The sequence below is a fragment of the Sphaeramia orbicularis genome, chromosome 11 (assembly GCF_902148855.1).
Source record: "Sphaeramia orbicularis chromosome 11, fSphaOr1.1, whole genome shotgun sequence".
In the NCBI taxonomy this organism is placed as follows: domain Eukaryota; kingdom Metazoa; phylum Chordata; class Actinopteri; order Kurtiformes; family Apogonidae; genus Sphaeramia; species Sphaeramia orbicularis.
In genome coordinates, this window is record NC_043967.1 from 9,705,499 (window position 1) to 9,732,476 (window position 26,978).

Below are 26,978 nucleotides of genomic sequence, written 5' to 3' on the forward strand. Positions count from 1 at the left end.
GGGATGTAAATTGTATGGGTTTATTTTATTTTTTTGCGGTGAACACTTAATTGCAGCCGGAAACATTTAAATGCAAGCATTTTACAATACTGTTATGTAATGACCAAATAAATACTGAAGAAGATTTGATCATTGATTATTGTAATCATGCTGTTTCTGTGTGTGGATTTGGTGGTATTTTTACTCATTTTTGTCATCTTTGTTTCTGTCACACTCAGTCTTAACTTTTACCTGATAAATTCCCTGTATCTGTAAAACATCTTTTCTAAACTGCTTGAGGTTGCATTGTTTCCTTTCCTTTAGGGGTTTTGACTAAGTATTCCCTCTAGAGCCAAAATGTGTTTTTATTAATTTGTCACTAAGTATGATGTAAGTTTGAATTTGCCTCCAGAACTGCTGTTAATTCCACTGTGGTTTACAGACATTACCCGCCTCTCTAGTCTCCATACAAAGCCACTTTTTTTCCCCCTACATTTGACCTTGAATTTTTGCTACAAACGGTTGCATTTTTTGACCTCTCCTCTCTGAATTGTACTGGAATTGGCCTATCCCATTTTAGTCCCCTAGCGGAGAAAAATGGGCCTACAGTAAGAAACTGAAAATAAGGATGAGCGCCATGTCTGATCCTCCGCTTGTGGAATAGAGCGGAGAGCACAGCGAATACATCCCGGGCCGGTGGGGGTCCCCTCGGTGTTCGGTGGAATCATGGCCGACAGCGCTGGGATTCAGCAGGGTTCTCCGGCCATCGGAGCCGCCGGCTTGGTTCCGGCCGCTCCTGGAGCCGCGGGGACGGAGGGCTCCGGCGCCGCTGGACGATCCGCACGTATCGCCGTGAAGAAGGCGCAACTCCGCTCCTCACCACGACCGAAGAAACTGGAGAAACTCGGAGTATATTCGTCCTGCAAAGTACGCAATATGCACCGATCCTGCACTTTTGTTGAACATGCTGGGTTTAGAAGTGTCCTTTAGCAGCTATTTCCTGGGCTTGGTTGCAATAGTTTTCAAAATGCAAGCACAGCAAAGGAAGCCATTGCCGCACTTCATTTTTTTTTTTTTTTTTGCGTTTTTTTTTTTTTTTTTTTTTTTTTGCGTTTTGCATTCACGAACCATTTACTGAAAAAGTAAATAAATGGTGTGTCTGGTAAATGGGTATTGCTGATGCATGGTGGTTAGGTGGCGGCCTTTTCGCAGTTTATCTGCTTCCAGTGTCGGTGTCTTGGTGGGGGGTTGGTGAACGTAAACATTGGCTTGGCGCTGCTCGGTCTTGGGAGTAGCAGGCTGTGCGCGCGCCGTGGCCGCATCCCACTCTGCGTGTCTGTGCCTGCTCTAAATGCCGGACACGGGGAAGCCTGTCGGTGTCCCCGCGCCGTCTGTCAGCCCACGGCGGTAAACCGAGTGTATTTTATGGGGTTTATGCTGTGTACCAGCCGCAGAGAGGGACGGGGTCTTTGTTTTGACAGGGTGACAGCTGCTGGGAGGGGGGCGGAGTTTGTTGTTGTTTCAATGCGCATGCTCAGTGCGGGAGTTACAGCTGACGGTGACAGGCCAGGATTTAATAAAGTCACATCCTTAATACTAGTGGAAGAAGAGGAAGCCAGGTCTGTACTGGAGCATTACAAGTGTGGAATGATCCACTACGGAACCGAATGTTATTAAGTAAAAGTACAAAAGTAGTAGTAAAATATAGTTGAAGTAATAAACTAAAATATATGAAGCTGAAATGGATTTACAGTGAGTGTGCTGATTTCTTTGGTTCAGTTTTGTTATCCAGTAACAGTGTACTGTGTACGTCAGGGGTGTCCAACTCATTTTAGTTCAGGGGTCACATTCAGCCCAATGTGACTTGAAGTGGGCTGGACCAGTAAAATCATAAGACAATAATATATTAATATCAACTCCAGACTTTTCTCAAGCTTTAGAGTGAAAAAAGTGAAATTACCTAATGAAAATGCTTACATCTACAAATTATCCTTTAAAAAATGAATAACATAAACAACCATTAAGAAACTGATGTTTATTAAATGAAAATATGTGCAATTTTAACAATATTGTGCCTGAGTTTATCATTTACATGTATACATCACAACTTACAGATCACAGTGGATCTACAAATGCACAAAACATTTAGTAACAGGCAGAATATTGTTAAAATGGCACTTACTTCTCTTTAGACATTGCAGGTTCATATTTGTTCAGCTTATTCACATTTTTAGTTAAAGGATAGTTTGTAAATGTAAACATTTTTATGTAATATTACTTTTTTTTTTACTCTAAAACAAATAGAAAATAATTGGAGTTGTCAGTATTTGTAGGTTGCTATGATAGTATTTTATTGGTCTCATCCACTTGTGATCAAATTGGGTTGAATGAGGCCCCTGAAATAAAATGATGGTTAATATCTTCAGTGTACTTTTTGGATTTCACAAATTCACCCTATGGGCCAGATTGGACCCTTTACTGTCTGAATGTTTGACACCCATGCCCATAGATCTATACCTGTTGCTTGATGGAGATGCAGATAAGTGCCCACACACCACAACACAGACTGGGAACTTAAAATGTTCTGTCGCTCTGCTAATCTAAAAAAAAAACAAAACAAAACAAAAAACTGTATTTAAGTATTCAACAAAACTTAACATTAAGAGAGTTACAATCTTGCTACATTTACCAAGTTGCTTGTTCCTTCAATTGTTTATTATTTTAATGAAACTGGACAAGTTAGATCAGAGCATCACAAGGAACACAATTGATTTAATCTGACATCATTAGATTATGAACAGTGATTATTAACTGTGTTTGTGACAGAATGTTACTGTTGTAGCTGCTGCAGTTGGAGATAGTTTGAACTTCTTTACATCCAGTTTTATACACATGGACACCAGATAAACATGAAGGCTCGTCTTATGATTAATTGAATAGCAAAGAAGAACACAAGGATTTACAATTTTTCATGGGATATTGGATAATTTATTGGTAAAAGTTAAACCATGTGAGAAGTTTAAAGGGTAAAGAAATCAGCATTTATAGACATCTGAAATGTGACTCTGATTACACTGTTTTTTGTTAAACCTCAAGAGCCAATCGGGTGGACATGACCTGTTTCATTCTTAGAAATGTGTTGTGTTTTAAAGTCTTCTAATATTAGTTATTGCTCATCTCCATTACTGTTTAGCATATACTGTAGGTTTGGCACATTTAGAAGACTGTAATTGTATTGATACAGTAACATGGTCCTTATTCTAGTTTTGTCTCATTTGACCATGTTTCCCACAGGCTGAAGGAGCTTGTAAGTGTAATGGTTGGAAGAGTCAGAACCCACCACCTACACCCCCACGGACCGACCAGCAATCCAATACAGTCAACCTGCAGGAGCCCTGCAGGAGCTGCTCTCACACTTTGGGTACGTCAGCATGCCAAAAATAGAACTTATACTAAATATTACCACAAAAATATTTAGGACAGCTATGTGAATTATGCAACTCCGCTCATCGTCACAACACTGTGATTTATAGGAATTCTTTGTGAAACATCCTGAGTGTTTCATACGATATTTGACTTTCCTCTTGTTCTGTCGTTTGTCCAGGTGATCATGTGACCCATCTGGAAAATGTTTCAGAAGAAGAGATGAACCGACTCCTTGGTATTGTCCTGGATGTGGAGTATCTCTACACATGTGTTCACAAAGAGGAGGATGCTGACACCAAACAGGTCTACTTTTCACTCTTCAAAGTAAGTCTGCTGCTTTTACATTGAACATATGAGCACAGATCGCCATCAGATGAATATCAGTCATGTGTATATATATATACATATATATATATATATATATATATATATATATATATATATATATATATATACATACACACATATGTATGTATGTGTGTATATATATACATATATATATATATATATATATATATATATATATATATATATATATATATATACATATATACATATATATACATATATACATATATATATATATATATGTATATAGGGTGGGGAAGCAAAATTTACAATATTTTGAGGCAGGGATTGAAAGACAGTGTATGACCAATTAGTTTATTGAAAGTCATGAGAATTTATTTGCCACAAGAAAATGTACATAATAGAAAATGTTTTTATTCTATGTGTCCTCCTTCTTTCTCAATAACTGCCTTCACACGCTTCCTGAAACTTGCGCAAGTGTTCCTCAAATATAACTTCTCCCATTCTTCTTTAATAGTATCTTCCAGACTTTCTCGTAATAGTTTTGCTCATAGTCATTCTCTTCTTTCCATTATAAACAGTCTTTATGGGCACTCCAACTATTTTTGAAATCTCCTTTGGTGTGACGAGTGCATTCAGCAAATCACACACTCTTTGACGTTTGCTTTCCTGATTACTCATATGGGCAAAAGTTTCTGAAAAGGTATGGATAATAGTGTTAGGTATGATTATGACATCAATATATGTTTGGTTTCAAAACAATTGACGTAGTGCCTGCTGAGAAAAAACAACTAAACGTTCATTGTAAATTTTGCTTCCCCACCCTGTGTGTGTGTATATATATATATATATATATATATATATATATATGTACACACACATACACACACACATATATATATATATATATACATACTCATATACATATATATTCTGATTCTGATTCTGTTTATTCAGCTGCTGAGGAAATCCATCCTTTTGATGGGTAAACCAATGTTGGAAGCACAGGACAGTCCTCCATTTGAAAAACCCAGCATAGAGCAGGTAACTATGTACTTAATGTCTACAACATGAATGAACCATTACAACACAAATGTGTCTGCATTACCATGTTTTAACTTTCTCTTTCCGCTATTCTCAATAAAGGGAGTGAACAATTTTGTCCAGTACAAATTCAGCCATCTGCCGTCTAAAGAACGTCAAACCATCATGGAACTGGCCAAGATGTTCCTCAACCAGATCAACTACTGGCAGCTAGAGACACCTTCCCAGAGACGTCAGCGGGTGCCTAATGATGATGCAGCTGGATATAAAGCCAACTACACCAGGTAGTTACACCACTAGGCATCCTGGAAACCTGCATTGGATCCATTTATTACTCTGATGGAACTTGAGATCAGACTTTTTTAACCCTTAAAGAACCACAGCTATTTTTGTCACAGCTACCAAATGATTTTTTTCTCTTTCTCAAGTGATTTATCACCATTTATTGTAATATTATCCTCTACATTTTGTATTTTTCTGTGTAAATAAGATATTTTCCAATATTTAATTTACTGATTACATAGATGCTCATAAAATAAGTATCAGAATACTTTATTAATTGCAGGGGAAAATTGTATGTTACAGTTGCTTCATTGAGGTATATTAAAAAAGATTGCAGGAAAAGAACAGCAATTTGTACAATATGTGCTAGACAATATGTTATCAACATGATAATTAAAAGAAATATACATAAACAAGTCAGCAAAAATTGTTGTGTTATTAAAATGATGTGGTTATAATGTGGTTTTAAACAGTCTGATGGCCACAGGTAGGAAGGATTTCCTGGGTCATTCAGTGGTGCGTTTGCGTAGAATCAGTCAAGTTCAGAATAAATTCAAAGGTTATTATATCAGAACAGAGAAAACTGAAGAAAAGTGACTTTTTCTGCAAAGTATTTCATTAACTGATGATTAAATCAGGCTTCTACAACAACTGTCATTTGTCATACTCCATGGGTTTCACTGGTGAATCAAGATTACAAACTCCATTTTACCTGAATTATTTACATGTTTTGATAGGAGTAGTGGATCAATAGGTGTTAAACATTCTAGACCAGTCCGCCTTCGCCCATGAGTAGCTGGGATAGGCTCCAGTAACCCCCAGCGACCCTAGTGAGGATAAAGCGGGTTCAGAAGATAAATGAATGAATGAATTATTTTCGGTGTTCTCTCTACAGATGGCTCTGCTACTGCAACGTGCCTCAGTTCTGTGACAGTCTACCCCGGTATGAGACCACACAGATCTTCGGCCGGACCCTGTTGCGTTCGGTGTTCACTGTGATGAGGAAACAGCTGTTGGAGCAGGCGAGACAAGAAAAGGACAAGCTGCCACCGGAGAAACGCACACTTATTCTCACACACTTTCCCAAGTAAGATAACGACCAGCACATCGAGTATGGATACAAAATGTAGTATGTGTCAGTTATTAGCGTTCTGACAGTTTCTGTAAGTTTTATTTAATTTTTTTTTTGTCATTTGGGTAGTTTTTGTCTAGTTTGAGTTATTTTTTTTTTGACACTTAGTTTTTATTAGTTATTTATCATTTTGTCATATAGAACAGACAAACAAACAACAATCGGCAACAGATAATAGTCATAATCTAATAGTAAAGATAATTTAGGTTACAGTTATGAAATAGCAATGAAGTTTAATTTTTAGATCAGCAGTTTATGTGGCATTTCACAGGACTATGAGATAAACCACCCATTAATTGTTTTTAAAGAAACTAATCCATTTGCCCCACCTTATCATGTAAAGTTCATCTTGCAGCCTCAGCATAAATGTTAATTTCTCCATTTTGTGAATTTCATCAACAATTTTCAACCAGTCCTCCAGCACCGGTGGATCAAGTTGAAGCCATTTATGAATGATTGGGTTTTTTTGCTGCAGCACCAAAGATTTTTAGTAGGTATTTATAATTTATTGTCAAATCATCAGGAAGATCTCCTAACAAAAGTGGGTTGCTGTCATTTAAAACCCAAAATCTGTTCTATTTTTAGATAAACATCTTTCCAAAAAGTTGTAATTTTTATGCAGGACCAAAAAATGTGGGTGTGGTTTGCTTCTGTGTCCCCGCAACCCCTCCAGCATGTAGAAGCATTTAAGTGTCTGCAAAACTGTTGTTTTGGTGTTATAAAGAACCAGACTAAATTTTTCCAACAAAATTCTCGCCAGAAGGCTGAAGTAATTTGAGTTAGTTTTGTGAGTAAATAAATAGTTTGTTGTAGTATTTCATTTATATTTTGTTAAACTGACAGGTCGGTTTAGTGCAGGGGTGTCAAAATTATTGTCTTTCAGGTTCCACATACAGCCCAATTTGACCTCAAATGGGCCAGACCAGTAAAATAATAGTCAACTCCAAATTGTTCTCTTTGTTTTAGTGCCAAAAAGACATTAAATTATGAAAACATTTACTTTTACAAATTTAAGAAAAAATGATGCGAATAATCAAAAAAAAAAAAGAAATCTCTTAAGGAATTTAAGTGCAATTTTAACCATATTATACCTCAACTTATCATTTATACATGTACATTACAGGTCTACAGAGGCACAAATTTACAAGCAGGATACTGTTAAAATTTTACATAATTTTCTTTATACATTTCAGATTGTTCATATTTGCTCAGGTTATTCACATTTTATTGTTAAAGGATAGTTTGTTAATGTGAATATTTTCATAATTTAATGTTCTTTTTTTGCATTGAAACAAAGAGAATAATATGGAGTTGTCATTTATAGGCATAATGTAATACAATTTTTTTTCACATTAAACCAAGAAGTACATTTGGAGTCATTCTTTATTGGTTATTGTGCTATTATTTTACTTGAGACCACAACTGGGATGAATGTGGAAACTGAACTATAACTAGTTCAACATCCTTGACTGTTAATATCGTCAGTATCGGATTGGTCAGGTTGGATTGGAACCTTTGGCAGGCCGGTTCTGGCCCAGAGGCTGTAAGTTTGACACCCCTGGTTTAGTGTTTATTTAATTTTAGTGTTACTTTAGATATTTCTGTTTTTAGTTCAGGTGATTTTAGGAAAGCCTTGATTTGAGATGAAAAATGAAGACTGAAAGAATGCATTACATCAAATATGATTTATGAAGTTATTTTATTCTTGCACCATATAAGCCATTAACATTGAACTACATTAAATGCATAAGCCATTGGGGGAAATGAAAGCAAAGTTAATTTTTCCTTCATTTCTGCTTTATTGAAGTTGTTCATGGTCAGTTTTATTTAGTTTTACTTTTTTTGATTCACTTTTCACTTAAGGACATTCTTAGTTGTTAGTTTTAGTTGTAGCTGTAACTTTTGTTAACTACAGTAACCTTGCTGTGTTTGCTGTGTTTTTTCCAATGACTCAGGTTCTTGTCTATGCTGGAGGAGGAGGTGTACAGCCACAGTTCTCCAATCTGGAGCCAAGATTTCCTGGCAGGAGCGTCAGGAGGGCAGATTCCAATCCACACAGGTAAGACCCACCCACACCGGTTTAACTGAAACACACCCTTTTTCACCCACACCCTTCAGTCTGACTCATTACATTTTCATCCTCTTAAACAAATATTGATCTGTTTTTTTTTTTTTTTTTTTACATTTAGAGGAGTTTTCACTCAAAGATGTTCTGAAAATGCATTGCTATTTACTATTAACATTGTATTTTGTAGTGATCAGTGCGCCCCCTGTGGCCAGGCCTTTGTACTACAGCACCAGCCCTGTGTCTGTGGATCCATCCAGCGGCAGCGTCAGTCCTGCCAGGAAAACAGCATCAGTACTGGAGCCAAATCCAGGTATTAAGACAAACCTATAATTACATCACAACAGTCACGTCCTGTATCTAACAGTGTCAAACAGCATGAGTTTTGTGTTTCAAAATTTTAAGACACAGTTGTATAATTCCTAATTTCTTCTTAGATCAATTGCCTCTATTTTAATATGTTTAACTCTTCCAAATTCCTGGAGGTTTGTTAGTTTAGTAAAGTTCTAATGACCACACGTATGCATTTCTCAGTCTCTGATTAAAATATGTGTACAGCAGTAAAAACAAAAGTTTCAGGGAAAAAACAGCTTCTATAAAACATAGTGGTAGTATTTAATGTGACCCCCCTTTACACTGAACATGTCTTTAACCCTTTTGTTCAGATAATATGAGATTTATTGCATTAATTCTCTGATGTTCATTCAACACATGCCAGATGTTTCTGTTTGTGCTGCTTCTTGTCATGGGGTCAGAGGTCATGCTAAATAGTGACTTTAACCTTTAGAACCCATTTAGTTCAGCTTTTTGTGTGTCTTTTAAGCTGTGCACACATTTCCTGCATTTTCTTCTTAAATCTGAAGGAAACAGAATGAGAAATGAATATGCATGCTCATTTCAAGCCTAACTGTACATATCTGCATTCTCATTTTCTCAAAAATTGAATTTAAACAGACTTTGCCATGTTTCCTGTACATTTGGATATAAAACAACCTGTAATCGACTCGATCTGAATGAGCAAATAAACACATTATTGTATGTTGCTAACCTCATAGCATAATTGCCTAAGTCATATTTTTGGCTAAATTGTGATATCTGCGTAACTTTACTGTCCTAACACTGCTGCTCACTCATTTTACACAGATATCACAATTTTGGCCAAAAATAGGATTTAGGCAGTTATGCTATGAGGCTAATGATGTGTAAAATGAAAACGGCTGTACTTACATACAAGTTTGACATACGAGGGAGAGTCGGAAAGTTCTCAGACGTTTGACCCAGAGAAGAAAATTCAATCAAAAGCAGCAGCTGGATCTGTGAAATCAAAGGCAGAGAGGTCTGTTAAATAAATAAATAAAATAAACTTTTTATTACATTTGTCTGATAACTTTTTGGCTCTCCCTTATCCTCGTACTTTACCTGAGTATTTCCATTTTTTTGTGTTTTATGCATTTATTCTACTCCATGTCAGAGGCAGATATTGACTGAGATACTTTTCACTCCACTGCATTTGTCTAACAGCATTTTACACTTTTCAGATGAGTATCTGAACCATTGGATAATATTAAAATCCAGTGGTTAACATACATTTTATGAAAAGAGGTGATGACACACACATCCAGTTGTTAAAAGGTGTGCAGGATCCAAAAAAAATAGTGATGAGAAAATAAGACAACCTCGAGTATTTTACTTGTTGAAATTATTATGAATTTAAAGACACTCACATCTATTTAATATTGAATTGAATTGAAAAATCTTTAATGTCCCTGAAGGCCAATTTGATTTGCAACAGAAGTGTAGATATCTCACATATCACCAAAACAATCAATATCACATAGTACAATAAATACAGTAAATAAATAAATAAATAAGTCATCATCGTTAACGGTGCATTGTCCACATCAAGCTCGTCTACAGGCTATTTAAAAACTTAACGGCAGATGGGACGAATGATTTGAGATATCGGTTTGATTTGGCTCTGTAAACAGTAAAAGTAAAAGTTACTGTTAATATGACATAATTTGCATTGCCTATTACATGATACTGCAGTTAGTATTCTATATAAGCAGCCGTGTGTCCTGACCTGTCCCATGTCTGATGAAGGGCTGATGTTCGAAACGTCACTGTGGTGATTACATACGTTTTGGACATTTTTTTTCTCATCTGGTATCTTACAAAATATAGTGTGTGGTCACATTTCACATGTGCCACCAAACAGTTTTAGTTTTCCTCCAGATGACAGTATTAGTGTAGTACTAAAATGAATGAAAATGAAAATGAATTTCTTTGTAAATGTATGAATTGTTATACTTTAATATTGGGAATGGACCCCAGGAAGAATAGTCTGTACTTTGGTAGAGACTAATGGGGATCCTTAAATAAAGAAATCCAAAACTACAGACATTTTCATTTTAGGTACAATTAGTTCACAGCGCTCTTGTATCTTTAACTAAGTTATGTGTGAGTGTTTCCACAGTCCATGTTTACTACTTAACATTTCTCAGAATGTCATCCACCACCAGATAACAGTGAGTATTTTCTTCTGTTATTGCACATTTTGACAGTTGGAGAGAAGCGTAAGCCCTCAGAGCCCCTCACCCAAGAGGAAAACAAGAGGCCGAGGGTGGTGGGCGACATCCCCATGGACCTCATCAATGAAGTCATGGCAACCATCGCCGACCCTGCTGCTATTCCAGAGGTAACGGAGGAAGCACATGAAGTGATGTAACAGACTCAACCTGTCCCTTTGACCTACAGTTGGACTTAGATACATACACAATATTTACATATTCATTTTTATACTATGCTGTTTCATCAGAGTTATAATAGTTTCCTTTTTGTTTTCAGTTTTATCTTTTAATATTGTCGGTCAGTTCCACTACTCTGTTGATGTCTCCGTAGTTTGATTTTATTAGATTATTTAGAATATTAGGTTCTAATTTAAGTATTTTACTATATTTCTCCATGACATACCTATGATCTGATGTAAATCTGACACAGACATAAAAAAAAGAAAATTGTAAAATAGATTTCTTGTCCATCGAAAGAGACACAGACAAAAACAAAAGAAATTGTCTCTGTAATTGCAGCTTATTGCACTTATTTTATAATTTCACTCCAAAGTTTCAGTTGTAGTTTTTTTGTAAGGCTGTCAAAATTAACACATTCATTTCACAAATTGACAAACAATTCACAGATTTAAAGAAATAAAAAATGAACAGTTCTTTTTGTGTCCTGGTTCAGCTGACCTAGGATCAGTGCCAGACAGCAGTACCTGCCAGGTGTTTGTGTTTTAGAACAGTCAACAATGTGGAACAGAAAATTGAAGTTTTCTGGTTCACCACTACTCATTCCAATTCCCTTTTCCCACTCTTCTTAACTCTCCTCACTGCTCCGTCTCTTTTCCTCACAGCCACTTTTCCGCTGTGTACAATGTATGAGTAACTGCAGGATTTTGCAGCCACACAAACATATGAGCATATAAGAGCAACATGTGTCCAAGTACAGGGTGTCCACAAAGTCTCTTTACAATTTAAAAAAAATATTACAAAGTAATTGATAAGATATGATAACCAGATTTGTTCTATGTACTCAGTGGTTATCAAAGTTTTTAATCACATTGTGGGATCATGGGAAATTGAGTCATTGATCCATTTTTCATCAATGAGAGATCAATTACTGCAAATATTTACCTTGACCTTTTGACTGAATATGTGGCACCACACCATCATTTTCCAGGTAGATGATGCACCACCACATTAGGGACTGCATGTTGGTGGGTTCCTAAATCAAACAAGTCCAGGCCGATAGATTGGAGGGGATGCTCCAATTCCCTGGACACCTCATTCACCAGATATCACTGCTCTGAGTTTCTTTCTATGGGGTTATGTTAAAGATATCATGTACTGAACAAAGATACAGGACATCAACAAGCTGAAACTAAAGATCACTGATGCCACTGAAACCATTGATGAGGCTATGATACAGAGAACATGCCAAGAAATCCATTAACGATGGGCTTCGTGCAACTAGTGGTGTCCATATAGAGGTGAATTAAATGAGGCAAAAAACTTCAATATCTACTTTTCAATTTGTAATAATTTCCACAGATTTGTCTATTCATTTACTTTTCGTAATGAATGTATTAAATTGTAAAGAGACTTTATGGACACCCTGTACGTTGTATGTTGGTCACATGACATTCTAACTGTTAGTGCTTGATCATGTGACAGACTCCAGAAACAGACTGAACGTTTGGATGGAGTTGAACACAATGAAAAAGATGAATGATTTTGAACTTTCAGGAGAATGTCTTGTTTTTTCATGTTTACTGAACTATAGAGTCAGTTGGCCGTTGACCTTAGAACATTAATTGTAGTCAGTTCTTATGTTCGTGTAAGACATCATTGTGTTTCTTTTGGGGGTTCCTTGGTGGCTGACCTGGTGGAGTTCATCCACATTTGCTGAGGTTTCATCCCAGCAGCTCGGGTTTGTAATTCCACCCTAAGACCATTTTCTTCACATGATTCTCCCTCTCTGTTGTCCCCCTCATTTTCTGTCTCTTTCCACTGTATCTATCAAATAAAAGGAAAAAAATAACCTTTAAAAGTGTAGTTTAACATATAGACATTGGTTTTGTTCATACATGTCTTTCAATCAGTTTTCAGTTTTGACAGTTTTAGTTAACCCTCCAGTATCCGGGTGCACTTTTTAGGCACACTTTGCACTTCGTGTTAAAAAACTTCATATTATTTTTCACAGTTTAAGGTTAGAATTCAAAAGTTGTTCATTTGTGCATGATCTTGAAAATTCTGGCCACCAACTAAAATTTGCACATTGTAAACAAAAGAAAATTACAAGACTAGCATCTGTCTCCCAAGTGTGCCTAAAACGCACTATTTCTTCCATTAGAACCACTGTTTTTGATCCGTAAATCATTAAGGCATAAATCCTGCTTTTACTGATATCTGGGCTTCATTTAAGAGGTGAGGGTCTAAATCAATTTATTAACGTTGTTAATGTTGCTGTTCATCATTGACATATGCCAGGCTGCAAAAATCAAATCATATGTAATCCAATTTTTATGTAGTATTTTGAAAAAAAAAAATCATATTTTGTGTTTTTTTGCATCAAAAAATGTCATGACATCAAGATGAAAAGAGATTGTTTAAAGGGTTAAAAAAAAGTCTAAAATGAATGATTATTTGAAATGTATGATTAGGGCTGACCTTGATTTACAAAAATAAAATCAAATTAGAGCAGAAAAATAAATCAATATATAATATTTAATAGTTTGTTTTATAGGTGTGCATTTTTGGCACACTTGGTGACAGATGCTAATATTTTTGTACATTTGACCTAGCGCCAAAAATAATAATGCAAATTAACCAGTGTTGCTGTTAATCATTGACATATGCCAGGATGAAAAAATCAAATAATATGTGATCCACTTTTTATGTAGTATATTAAAAAAAATATTTTTTTTTGTTTTTTGCATCCAAAAAAATGGTTTGTTTACATTGCAAACACAGTATTTAAAGGGTTAAAAAATGTGACAATTATTGAGTATTTGGTATTTTTATTTACAGCTCAAGTTGATGAAATAGAAAAAAGTGTAAAAGAATTAAAAACAAACTACATGAAAATTTTTTTGACATTTTTCCACAAGTGTGCAAAAAAGGCACGCTTGGTGCTTAGTCAGGGCCTTGCTGGATGGGATACTAGAGGGTTGATCTGGTTTTAAAAGTAAACAATAGTATTTACATTTACAGTCTCTTCTTTTGTTTTTAATCTAGATAATGTGATTTAACTGTCAATTATTACCACCTTCAGTAAAATATGATTAATTACAGCAAATTGTTCAAAGGTCAGTTCAATTGATTAACCTATTGTTTTATTTTAGAAATTCTTTAAAATGTTTGTAACAATCGTGTTTATTCATGCATAGTTGTTGTTATTTCGTTAGTTGTAATTAACAATAATAAGCTTGGTGATGATGATAAGGCTAATGTAGGTCTAAAGTCGATGTTTTGTGAGGACGGTGATGATGGAGCACATGTGACCGGTGGTGTTTTATCGTGTGCAGACCAGCCTGTTGTCGGCTCATTCTGCCCGTGATGAAGCTGCACGTTTGGAGGAACGCCGCGGGGTGATCGAGTTCCACGTCATCGGTAACTCCCTCAATCAAAAGCCCAATAAGAGGATCCTGATGTGGCTCGTTGGTCTCCAGAATGTCTTCTCCCACCAGCTTCCCCGGATGCCCAAGGAGTACATCACACGGCTGGTGTTTGATCCGTGAGTGGAACTACACGTAACACATCCAGATATGTATTTAACCCATAAAGACCCAGTGCTACATCATCTTCTTTATATTTTGCATTGTTTCAGTGTAAATCATGCATTTTCCTATATTTAATTCACTGATCATGTAAATGTTCATTAAAGCTCAGATTAAAGGTGAGGGTTCTTATATCAGAAACAGAGAAAACGGAAGAAAAAGTGACTTTTTCAGCAAAGATATCAATAGCTGGACGTAAAAACAAGTGTTTCTATCTACTGTCATTTATCAAACTCCATGGGTTTTACTGGTGAATCAATGTTGTAGAAGATGACGGTGTTTCCACGGTAACTACGGAGCCTCTGAATGTCCAAATGGGTCATATCTGATGACCATGAAAAGATGACAAACTGCATTTTACACCAATTATTTACATGTATTGATAGGATTAGTGGATTAATGGATCAACAGATGTTAAATGTTGTGCATCAGCAGATGCTTTTGGTCACCAGTGGCTGTTTGGGTCTTTACGGGTTAATGTAACCGTTTGGCTCAAATGTCGCTGTTTGTCCCTCAGAAAGCACAAGACTCTGTCACTGATCAAGGACGGTCGTGTCATCGGTGGAATCTGCTTCCGGATGTTTCCATCGCAGGGTTTCACGGAGATTGTCTTCTGTGCCGTGACCTCCAACGAACAGGTCAAAGTAAGGGGTTCCTCACTGCCTCCGTCAACACTGACATGTCACTAGATGTTTAATATAATCCAATTGGTCAATGTTTCCTCTCTTTTGGTTCTAGGGTTATGGGACGCATTTGATGAACCACCTGAAGGAGTACCACATTAAGCATGAAATCCTCAACTTCCTCACTTACGCTGATGAATACGCCATTGGTTACTTCAAGAAACAGGTAAAACACTGCGTTCTTGGAAGTACATGTTGTATGATTTCACTTTAGTCACATGATGCAGTACGAGTCTCCACCCTATGAGCCAGATCAGCCACGCAGCACAAAATTAGCATGAGGTCATAATCCAGAAAAACTACAGATATAGTCCGTGTGAAACACTACAGCGGAACCAATGTTTAGCAGCAGCAAAATTAAGGAAATAAAGCTTTGATTCAGGAAAATTGTATTAGAATAATACTTTAATTGATTTGAATTGATTAATTGATCAATCGTTTCTGCTGTAACAAAGATTGTGCAAATGTATGAACACTGATGCAGCCAGTTCATTTCAATAAAGACCAAAGCAGTCGACCAAGGGGAGCACAAATTAGCACAACACCAGTTCTGAAGACTGTGAAAGGATCCAACTAACACAGGCTCAGGTTGTCACTGAACCCTTTATAGGTCGCTCATAGAAATACTCTGAAATTCACCATTTCAACCTCAGTGTGTTATTGGAGGACATAATAAGACTTTCTTACTTTTGTGAAATTTTTCAAAATGTTTTATTGTTATGTAGAAAATCACACATGAAGTTACCATATTTGGTTCCTTCCGTATAAGTGGCAAAAAAAAGTAAAAACAAGTGGTGCCAGGCACAACAAACATATTTTAACATACTTTTGCATCGATCCAGCTGATGTCATCATGTCTATGGGTATGCTGATGTTATATCAATTGCCTCTATATATGTGCCAAGTTTGAAGGAAATTGAAACAAAAATGGTGTTTTTATAGACATTTGAAATTTTGCTCGTTGTAAGTAAATGGGAGAAGAAAAAAGATTTTAAAAATTCATAAAAAATGTGGAATTTGATCTATTTTTCCCAAAAATTAACCACGTCTATTCTGGGTCACTGGCAATCTATGAACCCAATTTGGTATGAATTCAAGCAGTAGTTTTGCTGCTAAAGACATTTAAAATTTCACCCATTATAAGTAAATGGTGAAAAAAAAGATTAAAAAAAGCCTAAAAAAATTAAACTTTGACCTACTTTTCTTGAAATGTAATCCTATCTATTCTGGGTCACTGGCAATCTATAAACCTAATTTGGTATGAATTCAACCAATAGTTTTGCTGCTAGAGTGTTAACAAACAAACAAATAAACCAAACCAAACACATTACCCCTTGCCTCCCTTTCAGGGGGTGGGATAATAATTAAAATGCAAGAAGTAAATATAAAAAATACTAGAAAAACACATGTAAGGTGAAAGGAACATATCTTTAGTGCATTAAAAAATGACAAATAAATTAACTACTGCAAACCATAGTCTATGTTGATCATGAACTATTAAATTTTCTTTGAACTTTGTGCTGTGCCACTTAAATCTCAACAGAATTTTTATTATGGCACAAAAGGCTTTGAAAAAAGAACTTGACATGACCAAAAAAGATTGGGCAAAAACAAAAGTCTTCTTACTCCAGACCAAGTATATTTCTCAAATGATTCGTCATGTCTTGAAACTGCTGTGACTGTATTTCAGCCCTGAAGCTTCTTCTATCTGATCATAAAACATGCAATGAAAACAGGAAAATGAAACAGTTTTTTCTCAGCGCCCTCCTTTTTGTAGTAGCTGCATGGCATTTTAAATGCAGAAGCATCTCTTCCTCTCTCTCAGGGTTTCTCAAAGGATATTAAGGTTCCTAAGGCCAAGTACGTGGGCTACATCAAAGACTACGAGGGCGCCACACTAATGGGCTGTGAGCTCAACCCCAGCATCCCCTACACCGAGTTCTCAGTGATTATCAAGAAGCAGAAGGAGGTATGTGCTTCACTTTACACCATTTACATTTTAGCCCTTAGGAGTAGGAGTGTGTTTTGGCTGTTTTTGACTACTTTTGATTTGGCCTTTATATTTCTCATTAAAATACAGTTTACTTTACAATGTTTGGTGTCATTTTTTCACAAGAACCTTACCTGTGTGTGACTTTACAGTTATGTTTTTTCATTTGACATGCTGTATTAACACACTGAACCTCAAATCACACAAGAAACACGAAATCTGAGTAGGAAAAAGTTAGATTCTTTACTGTTTTTCAACAATAACATGTTGAACGAACCATTATAATAGTAGTAATAACTTAAAATGAACATATAAATTCAAAACTTAAAAAAAAAAAAAATTACAAATTTAGCAAATATCAAATTCATATACAAATATTTACATGAAAATACAGGCAATGGCTCAGGTGTTTTTTTTTGTTTGTTTTTAAACTATAAACAGCTATTTACAAAACAATCTGGTGTCACAATATGATGAACAAACATGTTCAATGAACCATTTAAAAAAAATAATAATTTAACCTTTATTTAACCAGGAAAAAAGACTTGTTGAGATTAAAATTCTCTTTTGCAAATGTGTCCTGGCCCAGACGGCAGAAGATACAGACAACAGAGATTTCATCCATACATCCAACATAAAAACATACATAAAACACACAGTAAAACTCAGTTCTGCAAACATAAACCCATACATTTACAATTTAGAAAACTATATACAACTATTAAAAACAACTGGGTGTCACAACATGCCACACATCTGATTGGTTGCTGTAGTTTACTTTTCATTTAAGTACTTTCCTCAGAACCCATGTTTACCATCTCTTCCTGCACTAAATGCACACCAAACACGATGACAGTATTATAGAAACTTGTGTTTTTATTGTGTATCTGGTTTTACTTGGTCTTTCAACACAATTGAGTTTTTTGTTTTACTTTGACATCTGCACATTCCACACAAGTTGAAATGAAGACTCAGCGAGGCTCTGTCTGCTGATACGTCATCTTAAATCGGTTACATGACACCTAAGACTCTTAAGGGTTAAGTCCTGTATTTGTGTCCGTCACTCCACTTCCTGTCGGTTTTTTAATCCGTCTGTCTTCCTCAGATCATCAAGAAGCTTATTGAAAGAAAGCAGGCCCAGATCAGAAAAGTCTATCCTGGACTTTCCTGTTTTAAGGAAGGAGTTCGACAGATCCCCATTGAGAGCATTCCTGGCATACGTACGTCTCACTGTCCATCCTCTCACTTTACTCCTGCCCACAGCGTGTCATGTTTAGGATTTCACATGATTCCACTATGATGACAATCTAAGTTTTCTTTCTTTGTGTCAACAGGTGAGACTGGGTGGAAGCCAATGGGAAAGGGGTACGTCTGACTCAGTGTTACTTTAATTTATTTTTCTCTATATTTAACCTTTCTTAATTGACTTATTGCCCTTTATTGTAATATTATCTTCTTTATTTTGCATTTTTTTCTGTGAAAATCAGATGTTTTCCTACATTAAATTTATTGATGATGTAGATATTCATAAAAGCTCAGAGTAAAATTGAGGGTTATTATATCAAAAACAGAGAAAACTGAAGAAAAAATGACTTTTTCAGCAAAGATATCAATAACTGAAGATAAAAACTAGGCCTTCATCCACTGTCATTTATCAAACTCCATGGGTTTTACTGGTGAATCAATGTTGTAGAAGATGACGGTGTTTTCACATTCACTACTGAGACTCTGAACGTCCAAATGGGTCATATCTGATGACCATGAAAAGACGATGTATTGATCTTCTGTTCGTTTCCAAAAAAATCATGTATGAGTTGTATTCTGACGCGAATGACAAGACTGTAATCCGTTCCAAAAATTTATTAGAACAAAAAAGGCTCATTTACATTGTGTCAGACGGTAGAAAAAACTATATACTCACAAGCTCCGTAAGCTCTCTTTTTCTTACGGCAGAGGTCAAAAGACATACATACGCAGTGATGGGGCATTAAATTGCAACAAAGAAAATCAGAAATTTGCAACTTCACACAAATAAATTTATTAACATTAATTCCTATTAGTCATCATGTTTTGGCTCTTACAGACGACAAACTGTATTTTACACCAATTATTTACATGTATCGATAGGAGTAGTGGATCAGAAGTAATTAAACATTTTACATCAGGAGATAGTTTTGGTCGATGGTGGATGTTTGGGTCTTTATGGGTTAAGCAGTGCATCTTAACCCAGTGACTTAACTAGAATGACCCATGTTGTCAAAGATCTCAGATAAAAGCATTTACTGAATTTACTGGGTTTACTGGACCTAAGCGCTGGCAACATTATGCTCATTTCTATCTTGAGCAGTTTAGTTAACAGTCCACAGCTGTAACCGTTAATGATTATTGTCATCCTCACAATTTTGACATGTCTTTCATGTCCTTGTTCTACTTCAGAAAAGAACTGAAGGACCCAGATCAACTGTACAGCTCCCTGAAGACCATCCTCCAACATGTAAAGGTAAGTGTAAGCTCACTGGTACTGTGAGCTGTTCATTTTCTTTCTGTCTTGAAAAGTCACCGTAGAAAAACACCATAGAATGATAGCATAAAAACATAGAAAAGTAAAAACCTGAAAGCCTCTTAAGGTGATGCCAGGAAATAGACTGGTCCGAACATGTCAGAGTAGCAGCAGCTGTGCCAGATAAGGAAACATTAAATACATTATAAACAAGTTGACATTTATCAGTTGCACCTCTTGCAGACCTGACATTATCATGGGGCTGTGATTACATCCAATAATGTCTCAGTGGCATCTGTCCACTCCTGTCTTGTGACTTTGCACATAAAATACTCTTCACACACAATCCAAACATGGTCTTTAAATGTATATTTTAGGTCTACAGTGTAAGATTTATGGGATTTAGGAGGAGCTAATTGAAGAAATAGAATCCCATACTCATAGTAATATTTTCATTAGTGTGTAATCACAGGAAAATAAGAATCGTTGACTTAGAATCTTAGAATGATCCTTTTATACACTGCCTGGGCAAAAAAAAAAGTTGCACATGCAGTGTTTCAGAGTTAAATAAACAACAATGGACAAAAAAGTAACTGCCTGGATTTAACTAAACAAATAGTTCAGATCCTTCCCTGGGTAAGTACTGCAGTGGTTAATAATGTTTCACCTGGAACAGGTTATCTAACGTCAAAAAGACTGGACAATGCCAGGACTGATCAGGATCATCAGGATAATGACAGAATGGTTCAGGGAGAATTAGCCTCCATAAAGTCCAGACTCTAATTTGGGATGTGATGAAGACTTGATGCAGAGGTCTGATTCTCCATAATCAGTAATCAAAAATTAATGCAACTATGGATGGAAAAAAATTTATGAACCTTATTGTGACACTACATAAGTATTATGTGGCAAAAAAGATGTCACAGTGCATGTCTCCTGTAATCAAAACCAAAGGAGGTGCAGTCAAATATTGTATATGCGACTTATTTTTTTGGCCGGGCAGTGTCTCTGCATAGGAAACAGGTCACCGTTCACAAAGTCCAACATGTTGTGCCTCCATGTTAGACTTCCTCTTCTTCTTTTTTTTTTAGCATTTTCTTGTGGGGCAACATCAGCGTTAAGGTGCATTAGTATCACTGTATGTCTGAGTCCGGACTGGAGTTAATATTCTCTAAAATAAAAAAAGCCCAGAACAGATAGGGCTTAAGAGTCTGGTCCGACCAGTTCTAAATGTAAAGTGTCATGAGATAATGTTTGTCATGATGTGGTGTTATATAAAGACAGACAGACAGACAGACAGACAGACAGACAGACAGACAGAGCTGTAGGTGTATTCATATGGTTGAAATCTTCCCCACCAGATATCACTAAATATCATACACTGAACCTTTTTTCTCAGTGTTGTGGAAAATTCCCAAAGTGAATATTTTGTTTTCTATCTAAATGGAATACAGTCGACATAAAGTCTGATTCAAAAGCAGTTTCCCTGAAAATGTGCAACTTTACCACTAGATGTCACTAAATATCACACACTGAACCTTTAAATAATCTTTTACTTTTATTATGTTATTTATCACTTATTGTAATGGATCCAAGCTGATTATATCAACTCTAATATGAGTGATTTCAGAATAAAAACAAAAATAAACATGGCCTTGAAACAGTCTCTCTGGTAGTTACAGGGATGTGCACATTTATAGACTGACTCCCTCTGACACAAACTGTATTCTAACCAATCTCTTCTTGTGATGAATCAGAGTCACCAGAACGCCTGGCCCTTCATGGAACCTGTGAAGAAAACTGAGGCCCCTGGGTACTACCAAGTCATTCGCTTCCCCATGGGTACGTATGTGCAGGACACACAGGAGTCAAACAAGTCAGTGAGACAGATTTTGCAGTTTGAACATTCACATAAGATTAAAATTACAGGACAGATAACGCTGTTAGGACATCCTGAGCAGGTGAATGTGTCCAGTTTGAATAGGCTGAGGTCTACAGATGGTGCACCTCAGATATAGTCAGTAGTGGAAGAAGTAAAAGTACCAATATACACCGCTGACCATAAAGCTGGAGTCAAATAGTTTTGTTTTTTGTTTTTTTTTATTTTGCAGTTCTCAGTTATTTTAAATGTGTAGACTGGTATCCTGTCACCCTGCTGCCACAGTACTGTGACAATGAGCATCACACATGTCATGCGCCTATCCAGTTACAGGAAAAGACGAGGGGACCAGTTACCAGAAGCTAGTTTGTGCACTGAAAGAGTGAATAACACTTTCAGTTTCAGCATTCAGGCAAACAACATGAAACATGGTGACTGTTTTGCCTCATATTAGGAATTTGCCCGGGTTTTTGATGAACTTAAATCAGCCACTGGTACAATGTTCAGAGTGCAGAATTTGGATCATTTAATTTGCTCTGTGGCAATAGACAAACTGATATTTCGTGCCACAGTACTGTGGCAGTAGCCATTGCCTATTTTAGAACACAAAAACAAAAGAAAAAAGGCTCAGATGTGTGTAATAAGTAATTAATTAACGAGCCAGTCCTTACTTAAAGAAAGGGCAGAGGCAGAGGACAGTCACTGGTGCACAGATATAATCCTTAATCCAATCTAACTTCCTCCAAGTATGTGAGAAACAGAGTCCAAGCACTAGAAAAAGTGTTCACAGAGCATGTCCTCAAAGACCTGAGCTTTTCCATCTGTATTAATGACAACATATCACTGACCCACATTTGAAAAGGAGGAGGATTTGGAGACTTCCATTGTTTTAAAATCAGCCTTTTAGCGACTATCATTCCAAGTTCCAGTGGACGCTGTGGTGTTGCAGGTATAATCCTGACGGTCTGAGAACAGGCAAAAATAGCAAGTCCTGGTTCAGGCTGAAGAGGCCTTTTATAGGCCCTGGAGAACCAGTCAAATATTTTAGACCAGAAACCTGTCACTGAGACAAAGAACCAAAAGGACTGACAAGGTACCTTCTAAGGCTTTACACTTGTCACACATTGGGGAGACAGAGGGATAAACGTTATTCAGTCTGACTTTGGAGTAGTGGAGGCGGTGGACAGTCTGAAACTGGATCAGCTGATGCCTATGTTTATAGAACAGGAGTGAATCTTAGACAAACACTTGTCCCACATAGATTCAGTGAATTCAATGCCTATCTCTTCTTTCCAAGTATTACTTTTTTTCACACTATCGGCTTCAACATATTCATCAAACAGATGTACACATTTTGAGATGAGATGTCTGGAGGAAGAAAGGCTTTTCAGCTGGAATCAATCAGTTTAACCTCTTCTCATGGAATGATTGTGACAAGGTGATTTATTTCTGATTGGTAAAGTGTAACTGGGACCTGGTTAAAAAGATTTCATACATTGGTGAGAAACTGAAAGTTAATAGCAAAATTTGTTCAGTGAGTCAAGATATAGGTTTTACACTTCAGGATTTTACATGGGCCCCGTTCCTTGCCACGCAAATTGGTGCCTTCCTCAACATATCTGCGACAGCACACCTAAGCATGCTCAAAACCAGCTTAAAGAATCCTCTAACAGCATTAAACCCTTGTGTTTGGCATGAATGACTCAAACCTGTCGTTAATGTGAAATCTTTGTATTGATGGTGGGGGGTTAACATGTAGTTATTTTTTTCCTGTTTTTATGTACACAAGTAAAAGACCAATGGTCATCCATGGCAACATATCTCATATTAACCCTTACACTTCCATGCGCAAAAGACTTTGATTTTGCACAGTTCAAATTAGCGTTGTTCACTGAAGCATGAAAACTGACCCAGGACACTGGTGTCAATCAAAAGACAAGTACATGGTCAATAAACACATAGGAGCAAATTTTCGAAATGTCTTCGCATTTTGGTTTTATGTTGTTTTTTCTGAGAGTCTACTTTTTTCTGATACACCCTGTAGACTTATTGTTCCTATAGATCACAGAAAACGGATTACATTGATTTAAAATATACCATTTACTTGAGTATAATACTACTTGATTTATGAGAAAATTCGATATTTTGTTTTAATTGTAATAGTTACTGCGATTCTTTGTCACACCACATGTTTCATAAACTCTAGGACATATTTTGGTCGTATAACAGGTGTTCCATACAGTATTTATGAATTTCAACCTTGTATACTGTTCGATGTCAGCACTATTGTCAGGAACTCATTCTTTCCCTCCACCATCACCATCACCACCATCAGACTCCTTAACAGCTGACAGGAATCGACAACAATAGTCATACTGACTGTTTACAGTGTTTACATTTTCAACTGTGATATTGTTTGTGCACTTTATACTCAATAACTGTACATTTATCATGCTGTTCACCTCTGACAGTTTTGTACATTTAACATATTTTTTATGTCAGTTTGAACAATTACTCATACATTGCACATTTATGTAAATATATATTTACTTAGTAATAGTTTAAATTTTATGCTCATTCCCTTTTGCATGCCATTAAATGCGTTGTTTTGTTTGTTTTGATTTCCTAGTTAAATTATTCAATTATTTTTTACGTTTTTACACATCTTAACCCGTAAAGACCCAATGCTACTTTTGTGGTAGTTCCCAAATGAATTTTTCTCTCTATTTAACCTTTCTAAAGTAATTTATCACTGTTTATTATTATATTATCCTCTGTATTTTGCAGTTTTTCAGTGTAAATCATGTATTTTTCTGTTTAATTCACTGATCGTGTAAATGTTCATTAAAAGTCAGAGTCAGTTCAAAGGTTATTATATCAAAAACAGAGAAAACTGAAGAAAAATTGACTTTTTCAGTCAAATCTGTCGTGAACTGAACATAAACCCAGTGTGTCCAGCCACTGTTATTGATCTGACTCCATGGGTTTTACTGGTGAATCAATGTTGTAGAAGATGGCGATGTTTCCATGGTAACTACGGAGCCTCTGAACGTCCAAATGGGTCATATCTGATGACCACGAAAAGATGACAAACTGTATTTTACACTAATTATTTACGTAGATCGATAGGATTAGTGGATCAACAGGTATTAAACAGTTTAGCTCAATATATGGTTTTGTTTGATGGTGGATGTTTGGGTCTTTATGGGTTAAATTCTCTTGGTATTCAGTGTGGATGGAAAAGTAATATTTCCATTATACAGGGAAACCTGTTTCTTTTGTATTCACACGACAATGAAACACTTTGAATCTTGAATCTCCTGGAACCTATTAACCCTTCATGCTATTGTGAGATAGATCTTACAGTGCACATGCTCCCAAAAACGAATGAATACTGAAGTATGAAGTGTGACAGACAGTTTCAAATACTGAAGTAACATTGTCTTTTTCCCTCCATAGACCTTAAGACCATGAGTGAGCGTCTAAAGAGCAGGTACTACACAACGCGCAAGTTGTTCATGGCTGACATGCAGCGCATCTTCACCAACTGCCGCGAGTACAACCCCCCTGAGAGCGAGTACTATAAGTGTGCCAACTTACTGGAGAAATTCTTCTACACCAAGATCAAAGAAGCGGGCCTCATAGAGAAGTAGAAGAAGAAAGAAAAGTCTGGATGAGATGATCCTCAGACAAAGAAAATAAAGGACAGTGACTGAACGCACAAACAAACAGAGGAAAAGGACTCCTGGTTCTGGAGGAGCAGCTAGAGAGGCATCTTTAAGTAAAGGTGAGACCAGATCTCAGATCAGCGCTCTTTAATATTTAACGAACGCCGGCCCAGTTCCAGAATCAGTAGCTTTGACTGATATTTACACTGAAAGAGCAGCGGCGGCGGCAGCGAGGGAACGGCCTCTTTGAAGACCTGCGAGACTGTTGCTAAAGTGAAACTAAAGAAGAACGGTGTCTTCTTGTTTCATCACGTATCCCAGGGTTCCACAGGAGAAGGAAAGTAGAAGGTGTATGTAATAGTAACATATTCAACAGGGCAGAGGCAGGCGTCCTATGTTTTTACTCTAGGAACGATGACAAGGAAATGACGACTAATTAGATTCACACTCACACACACACTCTGTCTTCACCCTGCTCTTCTCTCTTATGTTACACTTGCATCTTCTGCCTTTTTTATTAAACATCTGCCTCCTCCTCCTCCTCCTCGGTTGACTCAGGTACAGATGTCATGAGCACATCTACACTATATGGAGTCATTATAAATTTCCACATTTTCTGTCTGTGAGGAAAAGCCTCTCATGATGATGTTAAAGTTTGTTCTGATGTGATGAGTTCATCCTGCCAAAAGAGGAATACATACTTTAAAATTTGTACAGATTTGCATTACGTCAAAGCACTTATATTCCCTGTATATTTCAAATGTATATATATAATATATATTTTCTGTTTCAGAACTAAAAAAAAAGATCTTTTTGTTTTCGGTAAACCGCATAGGGCAGTTTGTCTATCGAAATGCACTTTTATTTTTCCAAGTATTAGTTAACATAAACGAGAGCATCCTCTTTTCTTCAGAATTTGTTTTACATATAAATTACCTGCTATTGACTAAGGACTAATTTAATTACCTAGAGTTTATTCTTATTTATGTGCTGTAATTTAAATGAACTATGCTTAAGACAAGGTCTTAATTTATTCTTTCTTATTTTTGTCCTGCAGATGGAGATTGATAACTTTATACTTTGGAGATACATGAAAAAGATTGTGCAATACTATGTAGTTTTGCTGTTTTGTAAGAAAAAAAAAAAAAAAAAAAAGAAAGTGTTTGTACTTTTCAAACCTTCTGACATATTTTCATGTCTGAGGGAAAAATATTTCATGCTCTTTGTACAATTGGTTTTAATGACATAGTATTAGCCTATTTTGTAGACTGAATAAAACAGAACTGAAGCTGAAACTGAATCTCTGCTTTTTTTTTTTCTCCCACTGTAGACATGAAAAGATTTTCCATCACAAAATACAAGTTCATTTTTAACAAGAGGACAGAAAAAAATTCAGATCAGGATTAAAGTCATAATATTTCAAGACCTGTGTGAAATTTCTTAAGAGCAATAAAGAAATAAGGAAATCACATTGCATTAAATAACATCAAACCTGTAGCCTGTTATTAAATTAAATCTTTTATTAAACAAAGCTGAGTTTGGTTCAGCTGGTTATTTTGACAACTAGCTTTTTAGTCAAATTAGTAATAATTAAGGGGTGAGATGGTGGTGCAGTGGTTAGCACTTGTGCCTCACAGCTAGAAGGTCCTGGGTTCAATTCCAACACCAATTGACGGGGGGTGGG

The 26,978-nt window shown here is 36.3% G+C and overlaps 1 protein-coding gene across 1 annotated transcript; it reads left to right on the forward strand.

Annotated features, from left to right (window-relative positions):
- The first annotated feature begins 256 nt into the window (after positions 1 to 256).
- kat2b (K(lysine) acetyltransferase 2B) lies at positions 257 to 26,589 on the forward strand. Its single transcript, XM_030146717.1, has 18 exons — positions 257 to 906; positions 3,274 to 3,400; positions 3,584 to 3,729; positions 4,672 to 4,758; positions 4,861 to 5,042; positions 5,936 to 6,127; positions 8,128 to 8,231; positions 8,428 to 8,550; positions 10,802 to 10,935; positions 14,323 to 14,531; positions 15,092 to 15,218; positions 15,313 to 15,423; positions 17,083 to 17,226; positions 18,353 to 18,467; positions 18,582 to 18,612; positions 19,684 to 19,747; positions 21,505 to 21,589; positions 25,086 to 26,589. The coding sequence occupies exons 1-18, from the start codon at positions 706 to 708 to the stop codon at positions 25,277 to 25,279; spliced, it is 2,376 nt and encodes a 791-aa protein (XP_030002577.1). The 5' UTR covers positions 257 to 705; the 3' UTR covers positions 25,280 to 26,589.
- Positions 26,590 to 26,978: the final 389 nt, after the last annotated feature.